Source organism: Phascolarctos cinereus, unplaced genomic scaffold (assembly GCF_003287225.1).
Source record: "Phascolarctos cinereus isolate Bilbo 61053 unplaced genomic scaffold, phaCin_HiC Scaffold_726;HRSCAF=1367, whole genome shotgun sequence".
In the NCBI taxonomy this organism is placed as follows: Eukaryota; Metazoa; Chordata; class Mammalia; order Diprotodontia; family Phascolarctidae; genus Phascolarctos; species Phascolarctos cinereus.
Window position 1 is genome coordinate 79,580,449 of NW_027556098.1, and position 27,503 is coordinate 79,607,951.

General features: G+C 34.7%; 1 protein-coding gene across 2 annotated transcripts in view; it reads left to right on the forward strand.

Moving 5' to 3' along the window:
• Positions 1 to 27,241, forward strand: part of KLHL15 (kelch like family member 15) — a 61,445-nt gene extending 34,204 nt beyond the window's left edge. For both annotated transcript variants that reach the window (XM_020989877.2, XM_078146623.1), the window contains exon 4: positions 21,304 to 27,241. In XM_020989877.2, the coding sequence (XP_020845536.1) occupies positions 21,304 to 22,413 (1,110 nt within the window). In that variant the 3' untranslated portion in view covers positions 22,414 to 27,241. The remainder of the gene's footprint in view (positions 1 to 21,303) is intronic.
• Positions 27,242 to 27,503: the final 262 nt, after the last annotated feature.

Below are 27,503 nucleotides of genomic sequence, written 5' to 3' on the forward strand. Positions count from 1 at the left end.
TGACACGAAGTGGCCTTTTGTCTCTCAAAAGCCTAATATTCTTTCTAGCTCGATCTCCTAATCCTCCCTCTCCTGAATGAACATCCTATTCTAGTCCTAGTCTAATCTCATCAGTCATTTTTTAACATTTATATCTTTGCTCATGCTATGTCATACCTAGAGTTTCTCTATCTCTTAGAATAATCTTTTTCTCTTAATTCTCCCTTCTCCTTTTAAATGCTAGGCCATTACTTCCTCAGTGAAACCTTTCCTAGTGACCCTAAGCTACAGTGATCTCTTGTTTCTCTGAACTCAAATAGTATTTCATTTCTGTACCACTCATTTGACAGTTGTTATTCATTCAAAAATCTTTGAGCACTAGATTTGAAGTAAACGGACCTGGCAATTCTTGACTTTCTTAGCACCAGTTTGATTTTATACAAGACAGTTAATCTTTTTGTAACTTAGTTTCCTCATTTGCAAAATGAGGGGATTGGACTAGGTGATCTCTAATGACCCTTCTAGTTCTAAATCAGGAATCTTAGATTCTTTTCTTAAGACCAAACCTCTCTGTTCAGAGCCATTTAATTTAAAGAGATATTGCTACAGAACTTTCTTCATTAACGGTGATTTAGGTTACTTTGATACTTTAACCAGTTATTAAGCAGATATAATGTTTGACCCTTACCATGTGTCTTAATACTTAAGTTGCAATTTTTCCTACTCTTGATACAGAAGACTTGGACAAAAACTTCTTTGTGTCCTAAATAATATAATTCATTCTTTTGGGGGGTGGGGTGGGGGGGGTGAGGCAATTGGTGTTAAGTAACTTGCCCAGGGTCACACAGCTAGTGTCAGGTGTTTGGTCTGAGGCCGGATTTGAACTGAGGTCCTCCTGGCTTCAGGGCCAGTGCTCTATCCACTGCACCAACTAGCTGCCCCTTACTTTAACTTCTGAATAGCAATTAGTGAAGTATCTTGTACACAATAACTGTTCACATATTTAACATGAAGGTTAGGATTTCTTCTGTTATCTAGGGCATGGACTCACGTAGCATAAGAAAATCAGCTTTTCTTTTTGTCCTTTTAAATTTTTTTAGATGAAAATGAAACTATATGGGTATGTACAACGTATTTTCCAGGTTTTTAGGGCAATCTCATAGTGTTGTTTTCTTTGATTAATCTGTGTTACCTACCTCGTCTAAAGCTGCTTTTTACGTTCATATATTGTGCTATCTATTTGCTTTCGTTCTCATCACAGTTGAATTTTGAACTAAACTAAATTAAACTAAACATGCCATGTATAATGTGCTTTCCTGGTCATTGTGACCATTTTCAAAGATTTTTTAAAAATATTATTTGGAGAGACTTGACATTAGTCTGTCTACTGTTTTAGATCATTAGGATGCCATTCAAAAAACTGAATGGCATTTGATATATTTGAATCCTATTGAAATTAAAGAATATAGAGAATATTACCTTTTTTCCATAACCAGTTCCTCATGACAAAGACTGTAGTCACAAATATGATTTTCAAAAGTATTTTCAAATTCACAACATGACTATACATGAAATAGGATTTGATCTTATTAATTTTAGTAAAGATGAAACTTTATTCAGCAGATGCTTATTGAGCACCTACTAAATAAAAAGTAATACTCTAAATCTTATAAAAGATATGGAAAGGTAGTTGCTTCCCTTAAAGTACTTACAACTTAGTAGGGTAAATAACAAATGTGCACAAATATGACAGCATAAAATGAATGACATTTGAGTGCCACCAGTGTTCTCTGTAAATTCAGAGGAAGTAGTAATGTTTCATAGAGAAGATGATATTTTAGCTGGGCCTTAAAGGATAGATTGGATTTCAATATTTTGGGGGTGGGTAGCAGAATAAAAGTATTTTCTAAAGTAGAAAGCCATGAAGAAAAGCATCAAGTGGAATAGACTGCTTTGGAGGATTGTAGGTTCTTCATTTAGAGGATTTCAAGCAGAAACTAGATAATCACCCATTAGGTATGTTTTAGTGGTGATTCCTTTTGGTTATAGCTTGGACTTGGATGGCTGAGGATCCTTCCAATTTTAAAAATTCTGTGATTCTGTGAATGCAAAAAAAAAAAGAAGAAGAATGGACAGGACTTGGTAAATAATTGGACACGAATGAAAAAGTTAATAAAAAATGACCACAAAGGTTTAAACAAGGTGGACTGGGAAAATGCTGGTTATATTAAGTTAGGAGGAAGAGGCCTGAGAAAAGGGGTATTATATTTGTTGATTAAGAACTTTTTAATAGGTGACTTTCTTTGAGGCAAGGTCACACAGCTAGTAAGTATCTGCGACTGGATTTGAACTTGGGTTCTCCTGACTCCAGAGCTAGATGCTGTATCCCCTGTGCCACCTAGCTGCCCAATAGGTGACTTTCAAGAATGTTTGTTTGACTTGTTTGATGGGGTTAGAAACCAGATTGTACACTTATTAAAGACAGGAGATGCTAAATGTGGTAAACAATGAATAATATTCCCAAAATGAAATTTATTATAGTCTGTGAGGAAACAACTAGTTACTAATAGGGGAGTCAATTCTGAATCAACTATCTTTGATCACAATGCCATTGATTTAAGAGGGCAGAGATCAGTATCATATTAGGAGAAAAATGAGAAGATACACAGTGTAACTCCAACCTGACTTATATAATCAAACTGTTGACACTGAAAAATAGGAAATCGATCAAGAATATCCATATAGATTATCACTGTTTCTTTTAAAAGTTTAACCAATGTAAATTAGTTGCCACAATGAAGAGACCAGGAGAGCCTTTAAATCACCTTTGCTGCTGTTATTTGTTTCAGTCATGTCTGACTCTTCATGACCCATTTGGGGTTTTCTTGACAAAGATACTGGAGTAGTTTGCCATTTCTTCTCTAGCTAAATTTACAGATGGGACAAACAAACAAGGTTAAGTGACTTGCCCAGGGTTGCAGTGTCTGAGGCTAGGTTGAAACTCAGGAAGATGAATCTTTTTGACTCCATACCTGGCTTTCTCTCCACTGTGCCACCTACCTGCCCTTAAATCACCTGAAACTAACAAAATTTGCCCTCATCAAGCAAAGAGACATGGTAGCCAAGGGCAGTACCATTTTTGAATGTAAATGTTTATAAAATCTTAATGGAGGAGGAGAATGCAACATGAGTCATTGCCTCATAAACTAGTGAGAAATACCAGAAGAAAAAAAACAAGTTTGTAGAAAATTTAGCTTGAGACTCAATTGAGCAATAATATCTTAAAACATTTAAGAATGAAACAAAGGTAACACAACAAAATTAGAAAATACGTGTCATTTCTATAAACTCTCTTCTTCATCAGTAACAGTGGAGCCACAACATTTGAATTTTAACATTGCAGTTTCCAATATGCTACTTTAGGAAGTAGAAATAAGAAAACACTAGGAGTAGTGGTCAAATTAGATCAATTATACATTGAGAGTTGTGCTGGAAGTAAAACAATTTTGAGGGTGTTGAGGGATCATTTTTTTTTTTTGGTGAGGCAATTGGGGTTAAGTGACTTGCCCAGAGTCACACAGCTACGCTCTCTAGGACTCTAGGACTGGTGCCCTATCCACTGTGCCACCTGGCTGCCCCAGGGATCATTTCTTAAGATATCTGAAAAATAAGATAAGAAGCCCTAAAATAAATCATGCATCTTATTACTAAGGATCAGTAACCTAGAAAGTATCAAGCTACCAATCCATATTGCTGCTTCCCTCATTTTGCAGAACCTTTGAGAGTAATCTGTATGCATATGGAGGATTTCCTTGATGAAGGTATGAGCAGACAACAGACTTTTGCTAATTATTTTCTTTAGTAGACCACTTTTAATAGACTGAAAAAAATACAGGAAAAAAAATCATACTATGCTTTTTCTTTTTGGTGAGGCAATTGGGGTAAAGTGACTTGCCCAGGGTCTGTTTTTTCTTTGAGGACTGTAAAAATGCATTTAATTTAGAAAAGCAAAATGCTGCCTTAAATTCTCTTCCAGCGGCATTTTCCATGCATATGTAACAATCATATAAGATTTCCTAACGTAATAAGAGAGAGAACTTTGTTCAGCTTTCTGATTATTAATTTAAACAAAGTACAAAATGAACAGGCTTAGAGGAAATTGGAAAGATCTCAAGCAGAACTAGATGAACAACTTAAACAATGATAACATAGAGAAAAACAACTTTTAAAACTGTAATCATAAATCACAAGTCTGGAGGACTAAAGATGAATCATTCCACTTACCTCCTGCCAGGTAGATGTTGGTCTTATTAAATCCAGAATGAGACTTGTATATTTGTTGTGAAGGTTTTCTTCCCCTAATTGTTCTTTAGGCAGTGGGAGGCAGAGATAATAAAAGCTTGTAAAAATAAAAGTTTTAAGAATGAAGTACACTTTGCCAGAGGGCTTTGCTACTCTTATAGGAGATGCCTAATGCACAATGAAAATGGAAGAATGTGATTTTCTGCAGATGGAGAGGCCCTTTACATCAGAGGTGCCAAACATAGGAATGAGATTAAAATGTAACTGGGAGATATTTGGTGAAATAAATAAAAATACAGTAGAACCTAGATAAGGTTGATATGTGGTTTTCTAAGCAATATGCAGCCACGAGGATCCTTATATGCTGTTTAGTGTTTTTATTTGAGTTTGATGCTCCTGTCTGCAGGCGACATTGTGTTTATTATCTCAAGTCTAGGAACACTGCAGAACTTTCATGAGATCCATAATCACTCAGAAGAGTTTTTGATATATCAGTACAGGAAAAAAATATGTTGGTGATATATATCTGGATAGGCCATAACTTTATTATATAAGTATATGTGTCTTGGACAGACACTGCAGGTGGACAGTTGGACAGTTAAACTGACCTGAGAATTGGTGAGCAGGCTGGGAAATTCACACTGTTTTTAATGATCTCACCCACCACCCCACAACAGCTCCCTTAAAGGCCCACTTTTTCACATCACTATTTTTTGCTTATTATATGTTATATGCTTATGATTCATATAATGACATTTCTGAAGAATTGAAGTTTGCCACCAAAAGGCCAATGGAGATTTGTATGGTAAGCAATTAAAGAATTGCATAGGAGAAATGGCATAAAGGACGTCATCAGAGAGATGTATGACTAGAAAAGGAGATAGGTGGTTTTGGTACCAGGTATGGACAGCCCCTATACTTCTCACAACGTCAAGAATTGTAGAAAAAGGATCCAGGCATATTGAGTGCCATCCTACCCTCTCCCCCGCCCCTTGAAGAATTTATGAGGGGATCAAGATGGAAAAGCATGCATAGATTTATAATTTCCATCTTTAGAGGATACCGATATTGATGAATTCATAGACCCATTGAAGCATTGTCACGTGGAATTCATTTAGGTCCTAGGGATGTCTTGTTATGGTATGGTGATATTTGAGTTCTTAAAGGATTTGCCTGCACAGTACAAATTCTTGTTTGCTTTGTGCTGGGAAAGCTTGAAATAGCAATCCCACTGATGACTCTGTGTCATGTGGAGAGACTTTCCACCAGAGAGGACATAGGCTAATAAACGTTTAAGCCACATGAATTCTTAAAGCCCATCTACTGTATTATAGAGGGCTTGTGATCTCCATTGTTAAAGGGAGTATCTAAACTAGTAAAATAATGTATCCTCAAAATAAAAGAAAAGTTAAAAAGGAAGTTTGGCTGTGAAACGAAGGAGAAAAACATGATGGTAGCTTTAAAGGGCAACAGGGTCAAGTGAAAAAAAAATTTCAAGACAGGAAGAATTAGAATATTGGGCAATATATGTAGTTGAAGTTGGAAAGCATTGATTTATAATGAGCCAGGTGAGCTTAGTTATGTGATTTTTTTCTCCAGAACAGCCTTTTAATCTGGAATGTGAAAAAGTGAAGCTAATGTTGGATGCAAGGATTAGGGGGTGGAGGGGAAGATTAATCAGGGTTCAACATAAATATGGGAAAAGATTAAAGAAACAAAGGAGTCTATGTTGAGAACATAATGTAAACTTGTTTATAACAGTGTCAGGCTAGACAGGGAGTTGAGTGACTAGAAGACAACTGAAGGACTATTAAATTGGGACTCCCAGTGAAGCTAGTATACTGAATATAAGACAAATTAAGGGCAAAGATGGTGTTTTTGGAGAGAAGGGATACTAAATTGAGATGTGTCTTAAAATATATGCTAGTAATTTTCTTTTTGTTTTATGCCTTGTAGGAATACATTCATATAAGACATTTTAGTCTAAGACTTTTCAGGCCTTCTCTTTTAGGCTCTATTGTTTCTAAGACCACAGAGGTCACCTTCCCTTCATTGCTAGCCCTTGATTTGACACCAGCACATCACACACTCCTCTCTGTCCCCTTGCTTATTTGTCCCCCCCTTTCATATATATGCTTCTGTGTTGTAATATAGTTGCACAAAAACACATTGATTCACTTATAGGCAAGGTGTTGCCAGATTCTACCTGCAATACCTCCTGTCCACTTTTTCACGCTTACCTCTACCAGAATTCCACCTTCACCTCTGTCTCTTTTCATACATTTAAGAAGAAGTCTCTTACTGGTCTTTTTGCCATCACTCTGGTGCTATTGCTATCCCTACCTGCTGCATTTATTCACCTTTGCATTTCTGTTCTCTGAGTTGTTCAAGAAGCAACTAATCTTATCAATTCTGGTTCTTTCTAAAAATGTTTCAAACACCTTTTCATTATTTAACGGCCATCTTTTTTTTTATTAGCTTTTTGATGAGGCAATCAGGATTAAGTGACTTGCCCACGGTCACACAGCTAGTAAGTATCAAATGTCTGAGGCTGGATTTGAACTCAGGTCCTCCTGACTCCAAGGCTGAGCTCTATTCACTGTGCCACCTACCTGCCACATCCATTTTATATGTAATTAAGCTCAGATTTGCAGAGTAGTTACCCCGGGCTGCATGCTGAGCTCCATTGCCCTTCAAAACGTTATTCCTTCCCCTCCTGTGTTTCCTGGTGGGTACAGAATAATCTTGCATTATTTGAATTTTCCTTTGTATTTGAAAGTATTTCTCCTGATTGCTCACCGAACTTGTTTCTAAATTGAATTGTTAAATTTAACCACTATGTGTCCTGAAGTTTGCAGCCTTTAGGTTCTTTTTTTCTGGAGGTGATCTGTGAATTCTTTTGATTGGAATTTATTTTCTATGTGGGGGCCCTCTCCTGTCTTCCTGATCTGTGTCTTGCCCCACTGGACTCATCTGGCTCCAGAGGAGAAAGTGAGGCTGGTAACTTTGCACAGCTCTGCCTCACTTAAATTCAATTCATCTGCAAATCATGAGATCATCTTCCTGATGTTATGGTCCTCTTCAAGAATGAAGGGCAAACAACAATAGTAAAATATTTTCTATGTTCAGAAGTTCTAGGTACTTTTCTTCTATTGTTTCCTTCATTGTAGTGTTAAGGTTTTTTGACCTGTTATCTTCTGGGAGACCTATGATCCTTAGGTTGTGTCTATGCTTTCTGTCTTCATGATTGGTATGTTTTGCTTACATAGTAAGTATATTTTATTTTAATGATTTTTTTTCATTTTTGCTTTTTTCCTAGATTGTTCTCCACTTCTACATAGTTGCATTCCCAGTCCATTATTCTTTCTTGTTTCTTTGATGAGGCTTCACAGTATGGATTCCAGTTTTTCTATCCTGGCCATTATTTTTGCTGTGATGGCCATAAATTCTGCTCTCGTAATTCTCATTTTTCTTTTTGACTATTTAGGAACAATGTGTTATGGTTCCATATTCTCCCCAAAATCCATAGGGTCCTCCTTCTCATCAAGTATTGGGTCATTTTCCTTTATTTTATAGTATTTACTAATAGATAAATGAGTCCATATTTCCTTCTGTTACTCTTTTTCCTGTTGATTTATCTATTTATTTCAAGGTTTATGAGTTTTCTTTTTCTTTAAATCTTTGGTAATTTCAGTATTTTTCCCCTTTATTTTCCCTTAGTACTTACTTTCTGACTTTCTCCTTTCTGATTGTGGTTTTCTTGGGGGCTGAGTTGCAGAGCGACCTCTGCCTGTTGCCGCTCTGGGCAATTCACAGTTCACTAGATCTTAGCCCCAAAGAACTTTTGGTTGGTTAGAACTGGCCTTAGCTAGTTGCTGTGCTCTTTTCTTTCAGTCTTAGTGGAGTACAGCGCAGGTTCTCACAATCCCCCAACCCCTTCTCCATAGTTTCCTTTCTCAGTGTCCCACTCCCTCTAATTTCTTGATTCTTTGGCTTGACACCAACAGTTCAGAATTTTGCAGCACTAGTACTATATGGTTGTTTGTCTTGGCACTCCTGGTACTAAAGCACTAGCAATTCAGAGCTTTGCAGAGCTGGTGCTACAGCCCTTAGCAGACGTTTATACCTGAGGGTCTGTAGCTGCCTGGCTGTCACATAGCCAGGAAAAATGTCCATAGCTTTCAGCTGGGGTCTTTATGGTATAAAAAAGAATTAGGGAGCACCAGGGTATGTGGGGGGGGCAGTGGGTTGTAAGCCTATATTATATCTAATTCAAAGTAAGCCTTGTATAAAATAACCAAAAGTCAATTATAATTATTAGATAGCAATTTATGTTTTATTTATTGTTCCTATTTAAACTATTTAGATGAGCTAACGTAATTTTGACACAATGATTTCAAAAGCTTTACAGTAACATCAATAGAAGATAATTTCTTCACCTTGTAGAAAGGAAGAGTGTTTAAAACAGTTTAGAATCATGAGTGATAAGAGAGGAAGGTAGTGATTACTAAACTTTTCTTGATTGGTCTCATTCTTCCTTTTATCTGGTAGTACTTCCTTTCTGGTTATATGTGGAGTGGAGTGGGAAGATAACTTGTTAACTCTTGGCAGTTCTTTTAAATGACTGCTTCTGAAAATGATAGTTAATAATCGTAACTCATTTATATGGTACTTTCAAAGTGTGATACTCAAAATAACCATCTTATGAGAGAGATTGTATGAGTATTATTTCCTTTTTAAAGTGAGAAACCTAAGACTCAGAGAGATTGTGACCTGCAAATGGATCTATACTTAATAAATATTAGACTTAGTACTTGAACTCAGGTCTCCTGACTTCAAATCCAGTGCTCTGCACAGCTAAGTTATTGAACTCTTCATTCTTCTTTTCACCTACTTTACTGCAGAGGAAGTATTAATGTGTAGTGACTATCCAGGGAGAAACAGAAATGGCCCTAAATATCCATACACTACGTAATCCACCTTTAACTGAATATTAGTCATATGTTTCTTTTTTTTAAATTGAATTTTTTTCAATTTACCAAAATCTATTTTCTCTCCCTTCTACTTCTTTTCCTCCCCCCACCCTTGAAAGAAAAAAATCAAGAAAAAAACCCAAAATCATTGTAACAAATATGCATAGTTAAAGCAAAACAACTTCCTGCAGTAGGAAGGTCCAAAACCATTTGTTTATGTCTCATTTGGCATTGTGAGTCCATGAATCTGTTATCTCTTTGTCTGGATTTAGGTATTGTACTTTATCATCAGTTCTCTGTAATTATGGTTAATCATTGCATTGATCAAAGTTCTTATGTCCTTCAGGGTTTGTCTTTATAATGCCATATTGCACAAATTTGTCTTCTGGTTCTGCTCATTTCACTCTTTATCAATTCATATAAATATTTTTAGATTTCCCTGAGATAATCCCTTTCATCTTATGGCATAGTAGTATTCAGTTACATTCATATACCTTTGTTCAGCCATTCCTCAATTTATGGACACCACCTTGGATTCTAGTTCTTTGCCACCACAGAAAGAACTGCTATAAATATTTTTGTTCATGTGTGTATTTTTTTCTTTGTTTTTTTTGAGTATAGATTTAATAGCGGGTATTGCTGGGTCAAAGTGTATGCATAGTAAAGTAATTTTTTGTCCACAATTCCAGATTGCTTTGCAGAATGGCCAGACCAGATCACAGTGCCACCAGCAGCACGTATCTTATCTTTTCCCATAGCTCTTCCAACATTTGTCATTTTTTTTTTGTCAGTGCCAGTCTGATGGGTATGAACTGGAACCACAGACACTTTAATTTGCATTTCTCTACTAATGATTTAGAACATTCTTTCCTATGGCTAATAGGTAGCTTGGGTTTCAGCCTGTTCATGTCTTTCCACCATTTATGAATTGGAAACTGGCTCTTGTTCTTAAAAATTTGGATCAGTTTCATATATATTTGGAAATGAGACTTACCAGAGAAGCTCACTGCATAATTTCCCCTAACTCATTTAAATGTTTCCCTTCTAATCTTATGTATACTTCAGTTGTTTGTGCAAAAACTTTTGCATATTATATTTACCTCCATCTTACTCTTATGCCTTTTCTTTTAATTACCCCCCTTTCCTACTTCTCCCATCTCCCCAAAATGGCATGCAGTCTGATATAGGCTGTATATATACATTCCTATTAAACATATTTTCACATTAGTCATGTTGTAAACAAGAATTAGAACCAATGAAAGAAACCATAAGAAAGAAGAAACAAAACAAAACAACAACAACAAAAGAGATCAAAGAGTATGATTCAATTTGCATTCAGACTCCATTGTTCTTTCTCTAGATGTGGACAGCATTTTCTGTCATGAGTCCTTTGAAGTTCTCTTAGATCCTTGCATTGCTGAGGAGAGCCAAGTCTATGAAAAGTTAGTCATCGCATAGCATGACTGTTACAGTGTACAACATTCTCCTGGTTCTGCTCACTTCACTCAGCATCAGTCTATACAAGTCTTTCCAGGTTTTTCTGAAGTCTGCCTGCTCATCATTTCTTATAGCACAGTAGTGTTCCATTACATTCATATACCACAGCTTGTTCAGCCATTCTCCAATTGATGGGTGTCCCCTCAATTTCCAATTCTTGGCCAGTACAAAACGAGCTGCTATAAATATTTTTGTACATGTGTGTCCTTCTCCCATTTTTATGATCTCTTTGGGATACAGACCTAGTAGTGATAAGTTAAAGGGTATGCACGATTTTATAGCCCTTTGGGTATAGTTCCAAATTGCTCTCCAGAATGGTTGGATCAGTTCACAATTCCACCAACAATGCATTAGTGTTCCAGTTTTCCCACATATTCTTCAGCATTTATCATTGCCCTGTTTTGTCATGTTAGCCAACCTCATAGGTGTGATATGGAACCTCAGAGTTGTTTTGATTTGCATTTCCCTAATCAATAGTGATTTAGAGCATTTTTTTATATGACTATAGATAGCTTTAATTTCTTCATCTGAAAACTTCCTGTTCATATCCTTTGACCATTTATTAGTTGGGGAATGACTTGTATACTTATAAATTTTACTCAGTTCTCTGTGTATTTTATTTTTTAAATATTTTTTATGAATTTATTTTTAGTTTTCAACAATTACTTCCATAAGCTTTTGAGTTTTAAATTTTTCTCTCCCTTCCTCCTCACCTCCTTCCCCAAGATGTCATGCAATCTGATATAGGCTCTATATATACATTTCTATTAAACATAGTTTCATATTAGTTATGTTGTAAGGAAGAATTAGAACCAGTAGGAGGAACTACAAGAAAGAGGAAACAAAACAAAACAGTAGGAAAAAAAAGAGCAAATAGTGTGCTTCAATCTGCATTCAAACTTCATAGTTCTTTCTCTGGATGTGGATAGCATTTTCCATCAATGATGCGTATTCTTATAAACTGGACAAAGTTCTTTATATATTTGAGATATAAGATCTTTACCTGAGAAACTCTGTAAAAATTTTCTCCCAATTTTATTTTCCTTCTGATCTTGGCTATATTGGTTTTATTTGTTTGTACAAAAACATTTAAATTTAATGTAATTGAAATTATTTATTTTACACCTCACAGTGTTCTTTGTCTCTTGCTTATTTATTCATAAATTCTTCTCCTGTCCATAAATCTGATAGGTAATATGTTCTGCCTTCTAATTTTCTTAATGCTATCTCCCTTTATATCTAGGTCATGTATTCATTTTGACCTTATCTTGATAAATGGCATGTTGGACTGTGCCCAATTTCTGTCAGGCTGCTTTACAGCTTTCCCAGCAATTTTTATCTTAATAATGAAGTCTTATCCCCAAAGCTTAAATCTTTACATTTATTGAGCACAAGGTTACTATAATCACTTGCTACTTTTATATTATATGTCTCCTCTGTTCCACTAATCTACTTTTCTGTAGCTAACACAAGATAGTTTTGGTAATTATTGCCTTACAGTATAGTGTAAGATTCAGTACTGCTAAACCTCCTTCCTTTACATTTTTTCCATTAATTCTTTTGATATTCTTGACTTTTTGTTCTTCCAAATGAATTTAATTTGGATGGCATTAAATAAATAGATGAGATAAAATGATCATTTGTAATATTTTGGCTCTACCTACCCATGAGCAGTTAATATTTCTCCAGTTATTTAAATCTGACTTTATATAAAATGTTTTATAATTATGTTCATGCACTTTCTGGGTCTATTTTGATAGGGATACTCCCAGGTATGTTTTACTGTCTGCAGTTATTTTAATTGAGGTATCTCTTACAATCTCTTCTTGCAGGGTTTTGGTAGTGATATATATATAGAAATGCTGATGATTTGTGTGGGTTTATTTTATAACCTGCTACTTTACTAAAATTATTTTTTCCATTAATTTTTAGTTGATTTATTAGGATTTTCCAAGTATATTATATCATCTGCAAAGAGAGATAGTTTTATTATGCCATTTCCCATTCTGATTCCTTTGATTTCTTTTTCTTCTCTGACTGTTATTGCTAGCATTTTTAATACAATGTTGAATAATATTGATAATTGACATCCTTGTTTCACTTCTGATCTTACTGGGAAGGCTTCAGGATTACCCCCATTACAAATAATGCTTGCTGATGGTTTTAGGTAGATGTGTCTTATCATTTTAAGCAAAAATTCCATTATACCTATGCTTTCAAGTATTTTTAATTGGAATAAGTGTTGTATTTTATCAAAAGCTTTTTCTGCATCTATTGATACAATCATATAATTTTTGTTACTTTTGTTATTGATATAATCAATTATGTTAATAGTTTTCCTTATCTTTGACCATCCCTGCATTCCTGATATAAATCTCACTTGGTTACAATGTATAATATATTGTTGTAGTCTCCTAGTTAGTATTTTATTTGGGATTTTTGCATCCATATTCATTAATGAAATTGGTCAATAATTTACTTTCTATTTTTTCTCTTCCTGGTTTAGGTATCAGTACCAAATTTGTTGCAGAAAAGGAGTTTGTCTTTTGCCTGTTATTCTAGATAATTTATTTAATATTGCAATTAGTTGATCTTAAAATGTTTGGTAGAATTCATTTGCAAATCCATGTAGAGCCTCATTTTTGGCCTGTTCAATTTCTTTTTCTAAAACAAGTTTATTTAGATATTCTATTTCCTTTTCTGTTAATCTAGGCAGTTTGTATTTTTGTTAAGTACTCTACCATTTCACTTAAATTGTTAAATTTATTAAAAAAAAAGAAAAAGAAATTTATTGGCACATAATTGGGCAAAATGACTCCTTATAATTGCTTTGACTTCATTGTCATTTGTGGTATATTCACCCTTTTCATTTTTAATATTAGTGATTAGGTTTTCTCTTTAAAAATCATATTAATCAGCGGTTCATCTATTTTTTTGTTGTTGTTTTTCATAAAACCAACTCCTTGTTTTATTTATTAATTCAGTGTTTTTTTACACTCAATTTTATTAATCTCACCTTTAGTTTTTAATGTTTCAGATTTGGTGTTTAATTGTAGATTTTTATTTTGTTTTGTTTTTAGTTGCATACGCATTTCATTACTCTGCTCTTTCTCTATTTTATTGTATCAGTATTTAGAGATACAGATTTTCCTCTGATTACTGCTTTTGCTGTATCCCATAAGTTTTGGTGTGTTGTCTCATTACTGTTATTTTCAGGGGCAGCTAAATGGTGTGGTGTATAGAGCACCATCCCTGAAGACAGGAGGACCTCAGTTCAAATCCAGCCTCAGACCAAACACTTGACACTTACTAGCTGTGTGACCCTGGGCAAATCACTTAACCCCAATTGCCTAAAAAATAAAAATTACATTATTAGTGTTATTTTCTTTAATAAAATTGTTTCTATGATTTATTCTTTAACCCACTCATATTTTAAGATTAGGTTGTTTAGTCTCCAATTAGTGTTTAATCTCTGTTTCCATGGTACCTTAATGAATATAATTTTTATGGTATTATGATATGACAATGATGGACTTAATATTTCTACTTTCCTGCCTTTGACTATAAGATTTTTATGCCCTAATATATGATCATTTTTTGTGCAGATGCCAATGTATCACTGAGAAAAAGATGTATTCGTTTCTGTTCACTTTCAATTCTCTCCAGATATCTATCATATCTAGCTTATTTAAGATTCTACTCACCTCCTTAAGTTATTTCTCATTTATTTTTTGGTTAGACTTATCTAATCTGAGAGGGGATGGTTAAAGGCCCCCACAATTATTACAATTGATTTCCACCTGTAATTCGTTTAACTCTTCCTTTAAAAATTTAGATGCTATACCATTTGGTGTGTATAGGTTTAGTATTGATATTGCTTCGTTTTCTATGTACTTTTGTCATACTATAGTTTCCCTGTTTGTTTCTTTTAATTAAATTTATTTTAGCTTTAACTTTGACATCATGATTGCTACCCTTGCTTTTTTTTTTTACCTCAGCTGAAGCATAATAGATTCTACTCCAGCCTTTTATTTTAACTCTGTAGGTATCTCATTTTAATTGTGTTTCTTGTAAACAATATATTATTGAATTTTGGTTTTTAATCCATTTTGCTATTTGTTTCCCTTTTATGGGGGAGTTTATCCCATTCACATTTAAAATTATAACTACTAAGGGCAGCTAGATGATGCAGTGGATTGAGCACCAGCCCTGGAGTCAGGAGGACCTGAGTTCAAATCTGGTCTCAGATACTTACTAGCTGTGTGACCCTGGGCAAGTCACTTAACCCCAATTGCCTATACATATATATATATATATATATGTACACACACACACACACACACACACATATACACACACACATATAAAATATGTAAAATTATAACTACTAGTTGTGTTTTTCCCTCCATCCTGTTTTTCCTCTGTATTATCCTTCTCACCCTCTTTTCCCCCCATCCCTCCTGGCAGTCTGATTTGCTTCTGATCACTACTTCCCTTATCCTCTCCCGTTATGCTCCTATTCCTTAGTTTACCCACCCTTGTAAGAATCCCTACCTTATCCTCTCCTCCACCCTCCTATCTCTTGATCTACACAGCTTTCTAAAAGTCCCTCCCTTATGCTGTCCCATTGCCCTCCTATTTCTTTGTAAATTCAGAAGACTTTTTATACCCTTTTGTATGTATGTTGTTCCCTCTTTGATCTAGTTCCAATGACAATAAGGTTCCAGCACTACCATCCCTCCACCCCTGCTTCCACTGTAACAGTTCTTCCATTCACATCTTGTTTGCATGAGTTTATTACTCTACTTTACCTTTCTCAGCCCAGTTTTATTTTTCAGAATCATCCCATCGTACTCAACCCCAAGCTTTCTATGTATGCTTTTTCAAACTACCCAAGTAATAATAACATTCTTAAGAGTACAGATAACATTTTCCCCATATAAAAAGTAAACAGTATGACCTTATTGAGTCCCTAATAATTGTATTTAATGTTTACCTTATGTTTCCCCTAGATCTTGTATGTCAAATTTTCCATTGCGTTCTGGTCTTTTTGTCACAAATACCTGAAAATCTTTCAACTTATTACATGTCCTCCCCCCACCCCGGTTCAGGATTATACTCAGCTTTGCTGGGTAAGTTGTTCTTGGTTGCAAATTCATCTCCTTTGCTCTTCAAGATATAATGTTCTTTTAATGTAGAAGGTGCTACATCTTGTATTATCCCGACTGTAGCTCCAAAGGATTTAAATGTTTTGTTTTGTTTTTTAAATTATTGCTTGTAGAATTTTCTCCTTAACCTGGGAGCTTTGAAACTTGGATATGATATTACTGTGAGTTTTCATCTTGAGATCTCTTTGAGTTGGTGATCAGTGGATATTTTCTATTTTATTGTCTTATTCTAGAACTTCAGGGTAATTTTCCTTAATGATTTCTTGTAATGTTGTATCTAGACTCTTTTTTTATCATAACTTTCAGATAGTCCACCAATTCTTATGTTGTCTCCCCTCAATCTTTTTTCAGATTAGTTGTTTTTCTAATGAGATGTTTCACATTCTCTTCTTTTTTTTTGTTCTTTTGGTTTTGTTTTATTATTTTTTCGTACCTTCTAATGTCATTTGTTTCCCTTTGCCCAGTTCTAGTTTTTTTAACTTTTAATTTATTTTTAGTTTTTAACATTTATTCCCATAAACTTTTGAGTTTTAAATTTTCTCCCCCTCCCTCCCCTCCCCCTCCCTGATGGCATGCAGTCTGATATAGGCTCTATATATACATTCCTATTAAACATTTGCACATTAATCAAGTTGTAAACAAGAATTAGAACCAATAGGAGGAACCGCAAGAAAGAAGAAACAAAACAGAAGGGGAAAAAAAGATCAAATAGTATGCTTTAATCTGTATTCAAACTCCATAGTTCTTTGTCTGGATGTGGATAGCATTTTCCATCAGAGACTTTTGGAGATGTCTTAGATCCTTGCATTGCTGAGAAGGGCTAAGTCTATCAACGTTAGTCATTGCATAGCATGGCTGTTAACTGTGTACAACATTCTCCTGATTCTGTTCACTTCACTCAGCATCAGTCCATACAAGTCTTTCCAGGTTTTTCTGAAGTCTGCCTGCTCATCATTTCTTATAACACAATAGTATTCCATTACGTTCATATACCACAACTTGTTCAGCCATTCTCCAATTAATGGGCATCCCCTCAATTTCCAATTCTTTGCCACCACAAAAAGAGCTGCTATAAATATTTTTGTACATGTGGGTCCCTTTCCCATTTGTGTGATCTCTTTGGGATACAGACCTAGAAGTGCTATTGCTGGACCCTTTGGGTATAGTTCCAAATTGCTCTCCAGAATGGTTGGATCATTTCATAACTCCACCAACAATGTATTAATGTTCCAATTTTCCCACATCTTCTCCAACATTTATCATTGTCCTGTTTTGTCATGTTAGCCAACCTGATAGGTGTGATGTGGTACCTCGAAGTTGTTTTGATTTGCATTTCTCTAATCAGTAGTGATTTAGAGCATTTTTTTATGTGACTAGATAGCTTTAATTTCTGCATATGAAAACTTCCTGTTCATAACCTTTGACCATTTATCAATTGGGGAAATGACATATTCTTATAAATTTTACTCAGTTCTCTACATATTTTAGAAATGAAGCCCTTATCAGGGACACTGGTTGTAAAAATTCTTTCCCAGTTTTCTGCTTCCCTCCTAATCTTGGTTGCATTGGCTTTGTTTGTGCAAAAACTTTTCAACTTATTGTAATCAAAATTATCCTTTTTGTATTTCATAATATTTCCTAACTCTTGTTTGGTCATAACTTCTTCTGTTCTCCATAAATCTCACAGGTAAACTATTCCTTGCTCTCCTAGTTTGCTTATAGTATCAGCCCAGTTCTAGTTTTTAAGGAGTTATTTTCTTTCTTAAGTTTTTGGATCTTTCCGCAGTTGGTTGACTTTCTTTTCATAATTCTTTTAATTTTCTAGAATTGCTGTCATCTTTTTTTCTATTTTTTCCTCAACTTCTCTTATTTGATTTTTAAAGTCCTTTTTAAGTTCTTCCAAGGACTCTTTTTGAGCTTGTGATCACTTGACATTTTTCTTTGAAGTAGGTGTGGCTTTTTAAAACTTCATTATATTCTTCTGAGTATGAACCCAGATCTTTATTCCCATAGAAGTTATCTATGGTAGGGTTCTTGCACTGTTGCTTACTCATTATCATTATTATTATCATTTTATTTTTAGTGGGTTATTATTATAGTCAAGTTCTAGTCCAGAATTGTGGGGAGCGATGCCTTAGGCTTCAGGGTTTTCTCTAAGCACTGTCTGGGGGCCCTTCCTTGGGCACTGTTCTCTGTCCCTGCGCCATGGCTTGGGCCCCCAGCCATGCTGTCACTGCAAATGCTCTTGCTCCCTGCAGTTCCTCCCATGGCTGCAAACTTCAGCTCACTCCTCTGCCCTGGTACTGAAACCAGGGACTCTGCTTTTCTGCAAATGCTCACAGCCAGCAGGGTTCCTGTTCTTCTGCTTACCACATGAGATTGCCCCTCCTCACTCACAGCGGCAGTCCAGATCCAAGTGTGGTCAGCACAACTGGGCCTGGTGTCCAACAACAGAGGAAGGTCCTTCATCTTCCCCTACTCAGTTCTCCAACCCCCACACTGTCCTTGAGGTGAAAATTCCTGAAGCTGAGATCTGCCCCAGCTGCCCCAGGGCTTTTTGTTTGTTGATTCTGAGAGTTATGCTAGGGGTGTTAGCACTTCAAATAAGCCAACTCTCTGTCCCTGGAGGTATGGGGTTTTTCCTGAGGTCCTCCCAAGTTGTCTCAGGAGGACAACTGCTTTACCTCAACTTTTAATTATTTCTGCTGCTCAAAGTTCACTTTAAGGTGATGTTTTATCTTGTTTGTAGGAGAAATTTGGAGAGTCCAGTATTTCCTGTCTTATTCCGCCATCTTCCTCCTTTCTTCTTTTAAGATTATCAGAAGATAATAAAATTCAACCTCAGGACTTCCATCATATTTGATGTCTAAGATTTCTGATGATATTTTGGTATTTAGAAGAGGCTTGTATTATCCCCTGCTCTCCATTAGAATGCATATACTTTTTCCATATAAAGTTTTTCCCCAGTTTGTTACTTGTTATTTATTTTTTTAAAACTCTTTGCTCCCGTGTTTGTATTTCAAAATTTCTACTCTAATCTGGAAGCTTGGAAGTCTTCCATTTCATCAATTTTTTTTCCCTTTTAAGGATAATATTTCATTTTATTGGATAAGTTGTTATTTATTGTTAGTCTGTATCTTTTGCCTTTTAGAATATGGTATTTCTTGTTTCCCTTTCTTTACAGTGTTAAATTTTGTGATCTTGACTGTGATTTCTTGGTTGCTGTTCAGTCTTTTCAGTCATGTCTGGCTTTTCCTGATGCCATTTGGGGTTTTCTTGGCAGAGGTACTGGTATGATTTGCCATGTCTGTCTCCAGCTCATTTTACTGATGAAGAAACTGAGGGGAACAAGGTTAAGTGATTTGCCCAGGGTAGTAAGTGTCTGAGGCCAGATTAGAATTCAGGTCTTCCTGACTCCAGCCTTGGTGCTCTAACATGCTACCTACCTGCCCCAGATTCCTTGGTACTTTAACTTTTTCTGGCTGTGTGCAGTATTTCCTTTTTGACCTTTGAATTTTTACTTTGGCGTTACTGGGAGTTTTCATTTTGGAGTTTGAAGAAGGGATTGGTGGATTTGTTTTTTTCTTTTCACTTTGTGTTCTGATTCTAATATGTGTGGGTAGTTTTCTTTCATGATTTCTTGAAATATGATATCCAGACTCTTTTTGGTCATGGTTTTTAGGTAGGCCTGTGAAATTGATCCTCTTTTTGATTTGTTTTCTAGGTCATTTGTTTAATATAAGACATCTTACTTTTTCTTTTTTTTTTTGCAGTCTTTTTCACTTTGTTTTAATATTACTTTATATCTAATAGAGACATTAACCTTTGTTTGGTCCATTCCAATTTTCAGGTTTTTGTTACTTGGGGAAGGTTTTATACCTCTTGTGCCAAGCTGTTAATCCTCTTTCAAGTCTTTCTTCTATAACTTTCATTTCTTTGTTGTATTGCTCTTATTTAATTTCTAATACCATATAAAACTCTTGCATCGTTTCTTCTCTGAATTCCGATTTGTTGGACGAGTTGAATTTTTCTTTGAGGTTTTAGTTGTAGATGTTTTAAAATTATTCTTTTCTGCATGTTTGTATGGTAAGCATCCCTGACATTATAATGATTTATCTTTTTGTTTTTGTTATTTATTCATTTTTCCAACAATCTTCTCTAAGCAGGCCAAGTGTTGCTGTCTTGTCATGGAATTCTTGGGGATAAATTTGTGATCTTAATTTGCCTGAGGGATCCCCGTGCTAATTCCTGGGTGGGGAGCTGAGTGTAAGATCTGCTCAGAGGTCTGGGGACTGAGCCCTTGCTTTTAGCCCTCTCCAGACTCCAAACTGTTGGCCTGGGCCCAAAGCTGAATCTGTGGTCAATTCTGGGCACTATGCACATCTCAGCCTGCCTGACCTGTCCTTAAGTGCAACAGAGGCAGTGATATCAGAATAAATAGAGGGCTAGGTTTAGATTCAGGAAGACTTGGATTCAAGTTTCTGCCTGTGACATCTACTTAGCTATATTACCATGGGCAAGTCACTTAACCACTCAGTGCCCCAGGCAACTTTCTGAGATTATAAATTACAGACAAGTTATCAGTCTGCATCCATGCAAGGAGTTTCCACACTAGGACTTCCTATGTAGATGAAATAGCAGGTCCCCTGCCCCCTAAAAAAGGTAATAAAACCAAAGAAAAGAAAATTGAGCCTTGTTTTGTTACCTTAAAGATATTCCCTTGAATCTATTTAGCAAAAGTTTAAAGACTTTTAAATTTACATTTTTTCCCCTAAGTTTCTAAGATGTTGATTTTACATTGTTAATGAGTAAATTAGGTGAGGTACTAATAGAGTGCAGGCTTCAAGTAAGAAAGACCCAAGTTCAAATCTTGCCCCAGGCACTTACCAGCTATGTGACTGGGAAAGTCACTTAACCTCTCCTAGCTTCAGTTTCCTCATCTACAAAATGGGGGTAATTACACCTTTTTCACAGGATTATTGGGAAGATCAAATGATAATACATGTAAATCGCTTTGTGAACCTTAAAACACAATGCAGATATTAGCTGTTGTTATTATTACCATCAGAGCCAAATAGTATGTGATTTTATTCTATCTAATAGCATCTCTTGGGAGGTAAGAAGCTAATCCCTTTTTTGTCATTGTTGTTATGATAACCATAAAAAACGTGTGGCAACATAGAGTTTGCAGTTATACCATCCCTAAAATATGGGGGTTTACACGTTTTATGAGCAATTAAAATATGTAGCCTTAGATGCTTTTAAAAAATAAAATGAAAAATAACCCCCAAAGGACCTAGAGATTATTTTAGTGGCCTTTGATCATTTTAATTATCATCAGTGCTTTTTCTTTGAGTTAAAATTAATTTTTAATGTGTCCTTAGGTTAAGACATCAGAATTTTATAGATATTCTCGGCAGCTACGACATGAAGTTGACCAAGCATTGAATTACTTTCATAGTGTTCACCAGCAGCCTTTGATGGAAATGAAATCCTGCCGTATCCGTTCTGCCAAACCCCAGACTGCAGTATTCAGAGGAATGATAGGACATAGCATGGTAAATAGTAAAATTCTTCTTTTACACAAACCACGGGTCTGGTGGGAGCTGGAGGGTCCACAAGTACCTCTACGACCAGACTGCCTTGCCATCGTGAATAACTTTGTGTTCTTGTTAGGCGGGGAAGAACTGGGGCCAGATGGTGAATTTCATGCTTCCTCCAAAGTGTTCAGGTATGACCCAAGACAAAATACTTGGTTGAGAATGGCAGATATGTCTGTACCACGTTCAGAATTTGCAGTTGGTGTTATTGGTAGGTACATCTATGCTGTGGCTGGAAGAACAAGAGATGAGACATTTTATTCAACAGAGCGTTATGACATCACTGAAGACAAATGGGAATTTGTGGATCCTTATCCAGTCAATAAATATGGACATGAGGGGACAGTGCTTAGTAACAAGTTGTTCATCACTGGTGGAATTACCTCATCTTCCACTTCCAAACAAGTGTGTGTATTTGATCCTAGTAAAGAAGGGACAGTGGAACACCGAACAAGAAGAACTCAAGTAGTTACTAATTGTTGGGAGAATAAGTGCAAAATGAATTATGCGAGATGCTTTCACAAAATGATTTCTTATAATGGTAAGCTTTATGTGTTTGGTGGTGTCTGTGTGATCTTAAGGGCCTCTTTTGAGTCACAAGGATGCCCTTCCACAGAAGTTTATGACCCAGAGACTGATCAGTGGACTATCTTGGCATCAATGCCAATTGGTAGAAGTGGTCATGGTGTAGCTGTATTGGACAAACAAATAATGGTTCTTGGAGGCCTTTGCTATAATGGTCATTACAGTGATTCTATTCTCACATTTGATCCGGAAGAAAATAAATGGAAAGAAGATGAGTACCCACGGATGCCCTGTAAACTTGATGGTTTACAAGTATGCAGCCTGCATTTTCCTGAATATGTATTAGAGCATGTTAGACGTTGCAGCTAAAAATGTACATCTCCCTTAAAAGAAAGAAAGCAAAGCGTAGTATTTAAGACTCTTAAGTACTTGTTGGTGTTGTAGTAGTTACTAAATGCATAAAGAGAAACAGGGAATGCACCTCATCAGTTTTACTAGCAATGCCATTGTTATGGTATTGTAAAATTTTCTTTTCTCCTTGCATTTTCCCCCTTTTCAGTGGCCTCATGAGCTCATGCAGTAAATTCATTCTAGAAAATAGCAGTTACACTTATAGCCTCTGGAAGCAGTTGAATAGAGTGATCCACTTGTCTGGAAAATTGATTTTATACCTTAAAAAACATTTTAAATTGTCAAGGTAGGATTTGGTAGTCTTCTAGAAGAACTACCTTCAAGTGTCATTTAAAGTGATTTCAGTCATTTCTTCTATCTAAAGTCTTTTGCATTGCTCATTATGTCAGTGTTTCACTTTTGGTTTTGTCATACAAACAGCTTAAAACTTAACTTTTTGCATGGCTTTTGTATAGTAGTCTGCTGAAAATGCAAAAATATAAATTTTCTACTAAATTAACAACTTTTTATACTCAAAAACACTATTTCTATGCTGCCTTCTATTGTCTGCATTGTGTTTGTAAGTGAAGAAAATATATGCACATGTGAATACATAATAAAATCTATATACAGTGCATCTTTTTGTGTGGTTAGGATATTACATTTTTAATTAGTGCACAAATTGTCAGTCATACTTGTTGAGTTTTAGATGTAGTAACATCTTTCCATATATTAATATTAAAAAAAAAATTAAAGTAACTGGAGGCCTCATTTGGTATCAAAGTACCCTATCTTTGATACATACTGATTGATTCAGTAACATTTGAACTCTTTATATTCACGTTACATATATAAACTCATGAAAATTAAGATTTTATATTTATTTAAAAAGTAAATATTAAGGTAAACCACATCAATGTTTGTCTTTCACTTTTGAATATGTTTCTCTTTTCAGTATATTTGAATGTCATTCTACATGTAGTGAGAACTGGATATGTCTAAGCCCTAATTCTGCAGTGTGCAAGCACTTTTTACCACTCCAAAGGTGGTTATACTCTACTGTATGTAATTGAGATTCAGTAGTGGTATTATTTATAGTTTGTATTTGAATCTAATAATAATTTTCAGGTATCATCCAAGGGTGTTGGATTATGAAAATGAGAAACATAAATTTTAAAATAGGCCATATTTACCATTTCTTTACTAAGAGAGAAATAATAAAATGTCAGCAGCTATTATCTTTACCCTCATGCCCTTTTCTTCCTTTAAAAGATTTTTGGTGATATCATTCAAATAATTATAACACATTACAAAATAAGTTTAACTTCCATTTCCTCTGCCTCTCTTCCCTCCACTCCCACTTCTGTCAAAGTGGGGCTAGGTACTTCTGTTATTAAGCATAAACTAATAGCCCTTACAGATTTAGAACTTAATTCTAATTGCAGACATTATGAACAAACTGTTATCAGATTAATAATTACTTCCTCACACTTTTCTTATGAAATTTACTAGCTTATTTTTTTTCTTCCAAACTGTCTAGTGGCATTGGTAATCAAACCCTCATCTTCTGTCTTTTGTACTAAAGTACCACACATCATGAGGAATCATAACCCCAAAGTTAAAAAATGATCAAGAACAATTTTTAAAAATACATTTATTAAGAAGGGTGCTTTAGGACTAAATGTACCTTTTAATTATTTAAACTCAAATAAAATTGTTTAGTTGAGTGTAACCTAAGAAATTTATTTCCTGTAGCATGCCATGACCAAATTGGTGTCATTTTTCTCATCCTCTAATTGGCCTTCAGTAGGCTATGCCTGCACTGGTGAGTGTAAGATGTAAGTAAGACATTTGTGCAATATTACAATGCTGTTATATAAATTTTCTAGTTTTATACAAGTTTTGACTGCTGCCATCATTGAAAATAATGTGGCAAGGTGAAAGAACTTCCAAAGAAGAAACTTCGTGGTAACTCTAACCCCGCCCCCAAATCCAATGTAGATCATACTGTGAAGTAAAATCTGGCTTAAAAATACCAAGATTGTTCATTTTTGTGAGTAACAAGCAGTAAGTAAATGAGTAGGTATATAAAAATCGCAAACTAACCTTTAATTTGAGAAAAGTCATTATTGTTCATCTGCTTAAAAGACAACATTTCATTAAAATAACCTTTTATAATTCAAACAACAGCAAAGTCTATGATTGAGCAAGGGATTAATCTGGAACTGTTCATCTGAGAGCAAAGCTTGTAAAGAAGTTTTAGTTTTAGGATATGATTGTTAATTTCTTTTCAGTTTTTCTAGGAAATAAATTGATCATTGTTTTCCCAGAGTTATGTACACAAGAGCCTTCTTCATCTTTTTAAAAAACAGACAAATTCCTGACATCTTAATATTTGCTACAATTTTACCTTTTCCTTTTAATAAGATTTTGTGAGCAGACTGTCTTGGTAAGGTGTTTTTGGTTTTTTTTTTTCCTCTAAAACTGCTAAAAGTTTTTCTTCCTAGCTAAATGCAGACTGAGAAAAGTTTCTTCTTTTTGTACTCTTGATATATTTCATTCATCTTTATATCTTTACAAGTGCTTCATCTTATTATAGATGAAGAAAACAAGGAAAGATAAAAAACACATTTTATTCTGGTGCCTACATCCAGGGGTTTTCTAACTGTAAGTGTATTTTTGTTCTGCTTTTGCCGTTTTCCTGCTTAGCTATGACTAGATAGCCATTGTTAGGGAGAGATCTGAGAAAATAGTCAAGTTCATATGCTTGATAATTTATGTTAAAGGTAATAAGGCCAAGATTAAAGTTTATAAAACAAACGCCTGTGAAATCCTAACTTGAACAATGGAGTTCAGTCTCATGAAAATCCTCTCTAAACTGATGTTACTGGTAATCAGTTTTGAGCATTAAGAATAATTGATGTTTGCTTGGGTTCTGAATGTATAATGTCTGAGAGAGAACTTTAGCTATGTATATTTATATTTCTAATGGATATTATTTTAAATCCATAACTAATTTACATTCCCTTATAAAATTGTGATTTAACTGTAGAGATTTATTTTTGTTAAACTATAGAAATGGTTTTCATAAGGATTTTTTTCAAGTTTATTTTACTATATGTTTTTTTCCCCCGGAACCATTTGTGCATTTTTATCAATATGTTATGCCTGTGGTCAAAACAGTGTTTTTTAAAAGTTCAGATAAGAGATTTAAAACTATACAGTGTCACTGTTGTGATCTTTCTACATACTTAATGTAAGTAAACTTTTTAACTTTTTGACAAATAGGTCATTTTTATTTGCCCTTCTTTATTAGACAGTTTGTTTCCTTGCACTTCTTTAGTCTTCCTTTTCATGGTGATATGAGTTCTGATGCTAATTTGCTTAAAGAAAAAATCTTGTAGTGCAACCTTTTCATAAAATACAAAGCTTTCCCACTGACGCTTTTGTTATTAAAGATGTGATTAGGAGAAATGCTACTGGTTTTTAAAAACAGTTTAATTAATAGAATATTATTTTTTCCTGAGACAATTTTCTATTCCTTCGTCATGCCCTGCACTTTGCTAGAGTTAAGGTAATAAATTGTGAAAAATTGACTGAGCCCTTCTCTAACCCTCTTTAAATGTGTACCTTCTGAAGCCTCATTCTAGAAAGCATGCTGTCCTGATGTTAAAAGGCACACTCATCTAGTGTGTGAAATAATAAAGTAAGAAACAGATGGAAAGGTTTGTCTTAAGTGAAATTAAGTATTAGAATGTTTTATAATGAATTATTTGAGATAAGTACTCTCCTAGAAATGTTAAATATTCAGTGGGCTCTTCATTTTTATATATGTATATGTGGTGTTAGGTCATAACATTTCAGTTTGTATAAGCTATCAGAAATTTTTGGAGAATCTATAATTCGAAAGTCTCAAAAATGAAAATATTAATATAGGCCAAAATATAAATTAGACATTGAGAAATATTTGGCAGTCAACAATGAAAATGTATTGCTAATGGCAGCTTTCTTAGGTCACTTAGCCTAACCATACATTTTAAATCTTGTTTGCACATATAACCATTTTTAGGGATCATGAGCTTGATTGTATCTTTAGATTAAACTCAATTTGAAGGAGGGGACCCCAGAAAATTAAAGAACTTCCCCTCAAACAAGAAAGTACTGAAATTTAGTCAAACTACCAATAGTTAAATGTTAAGTAAGAGTAGAGTGAAGTAATAGATAAACTCATGGAAGTTCATTATCCTAACAATACTTTAATATAACTTAAATACTAATAATATAAGCTATAATAACATTGAGAAAATTCCATTTTTTACTTTTTAGTTTGTTTCCTATTGATACTCTTGAATTATTTTATAAACCTTTGGAAATAATTATCATAGGTTGAAGAATTCTATTAATCTCATGTTACCAGTATGTCAGTAAGGGACGGGTATTTGCTTTCTAAAAGAATGTTTCCAATAAGGTAATTGGAGAAGTTATTTTCTACCTAGCCTGTATGCACCATGGCTCTTGGGCATACGTTGTCTATAGAAATATTTTGAGCTTTTATGTACGTTTTGGGCTAGTAGTCTTAACAGCAACCCTAGGATTGTTATAAAATTCTTAGAATAATTTAAGGTTTGCCTTTTATAACTGTTTTGAAAAGCCTTTACATTTTTGTCAGGTAATTTTCCCAAACTGTGGATACAATCTGTTCAGACATATATGTATACGTTATCCATTCTGTTTTTAAATTGAAAAAAAATGTAAAAACTGTGTATAAAGAAATTGTAAATAAAATATTTTTAATCTTTAAAACTTACTCTTTGTCCTTTTTAATTAATATCTACATATATACTCTTACTTTCCAATTCCCTATGTGAAATCACTTAATTTCTTAATATCACAAACTGGTTTATGTTCACAGTTGGAAGTAAGATTTCTGAATATGTCTTCAATCTTAGTCTGTGGGAAATTATTTAACATGATTTTCAATAATTAAGTTTTATCAGAGAGCTTTTGAAGGGTTGAGACATCAACTGTCACTTTTATGCGTTTTCACTTTGTTGATGAATTTTAGTTTG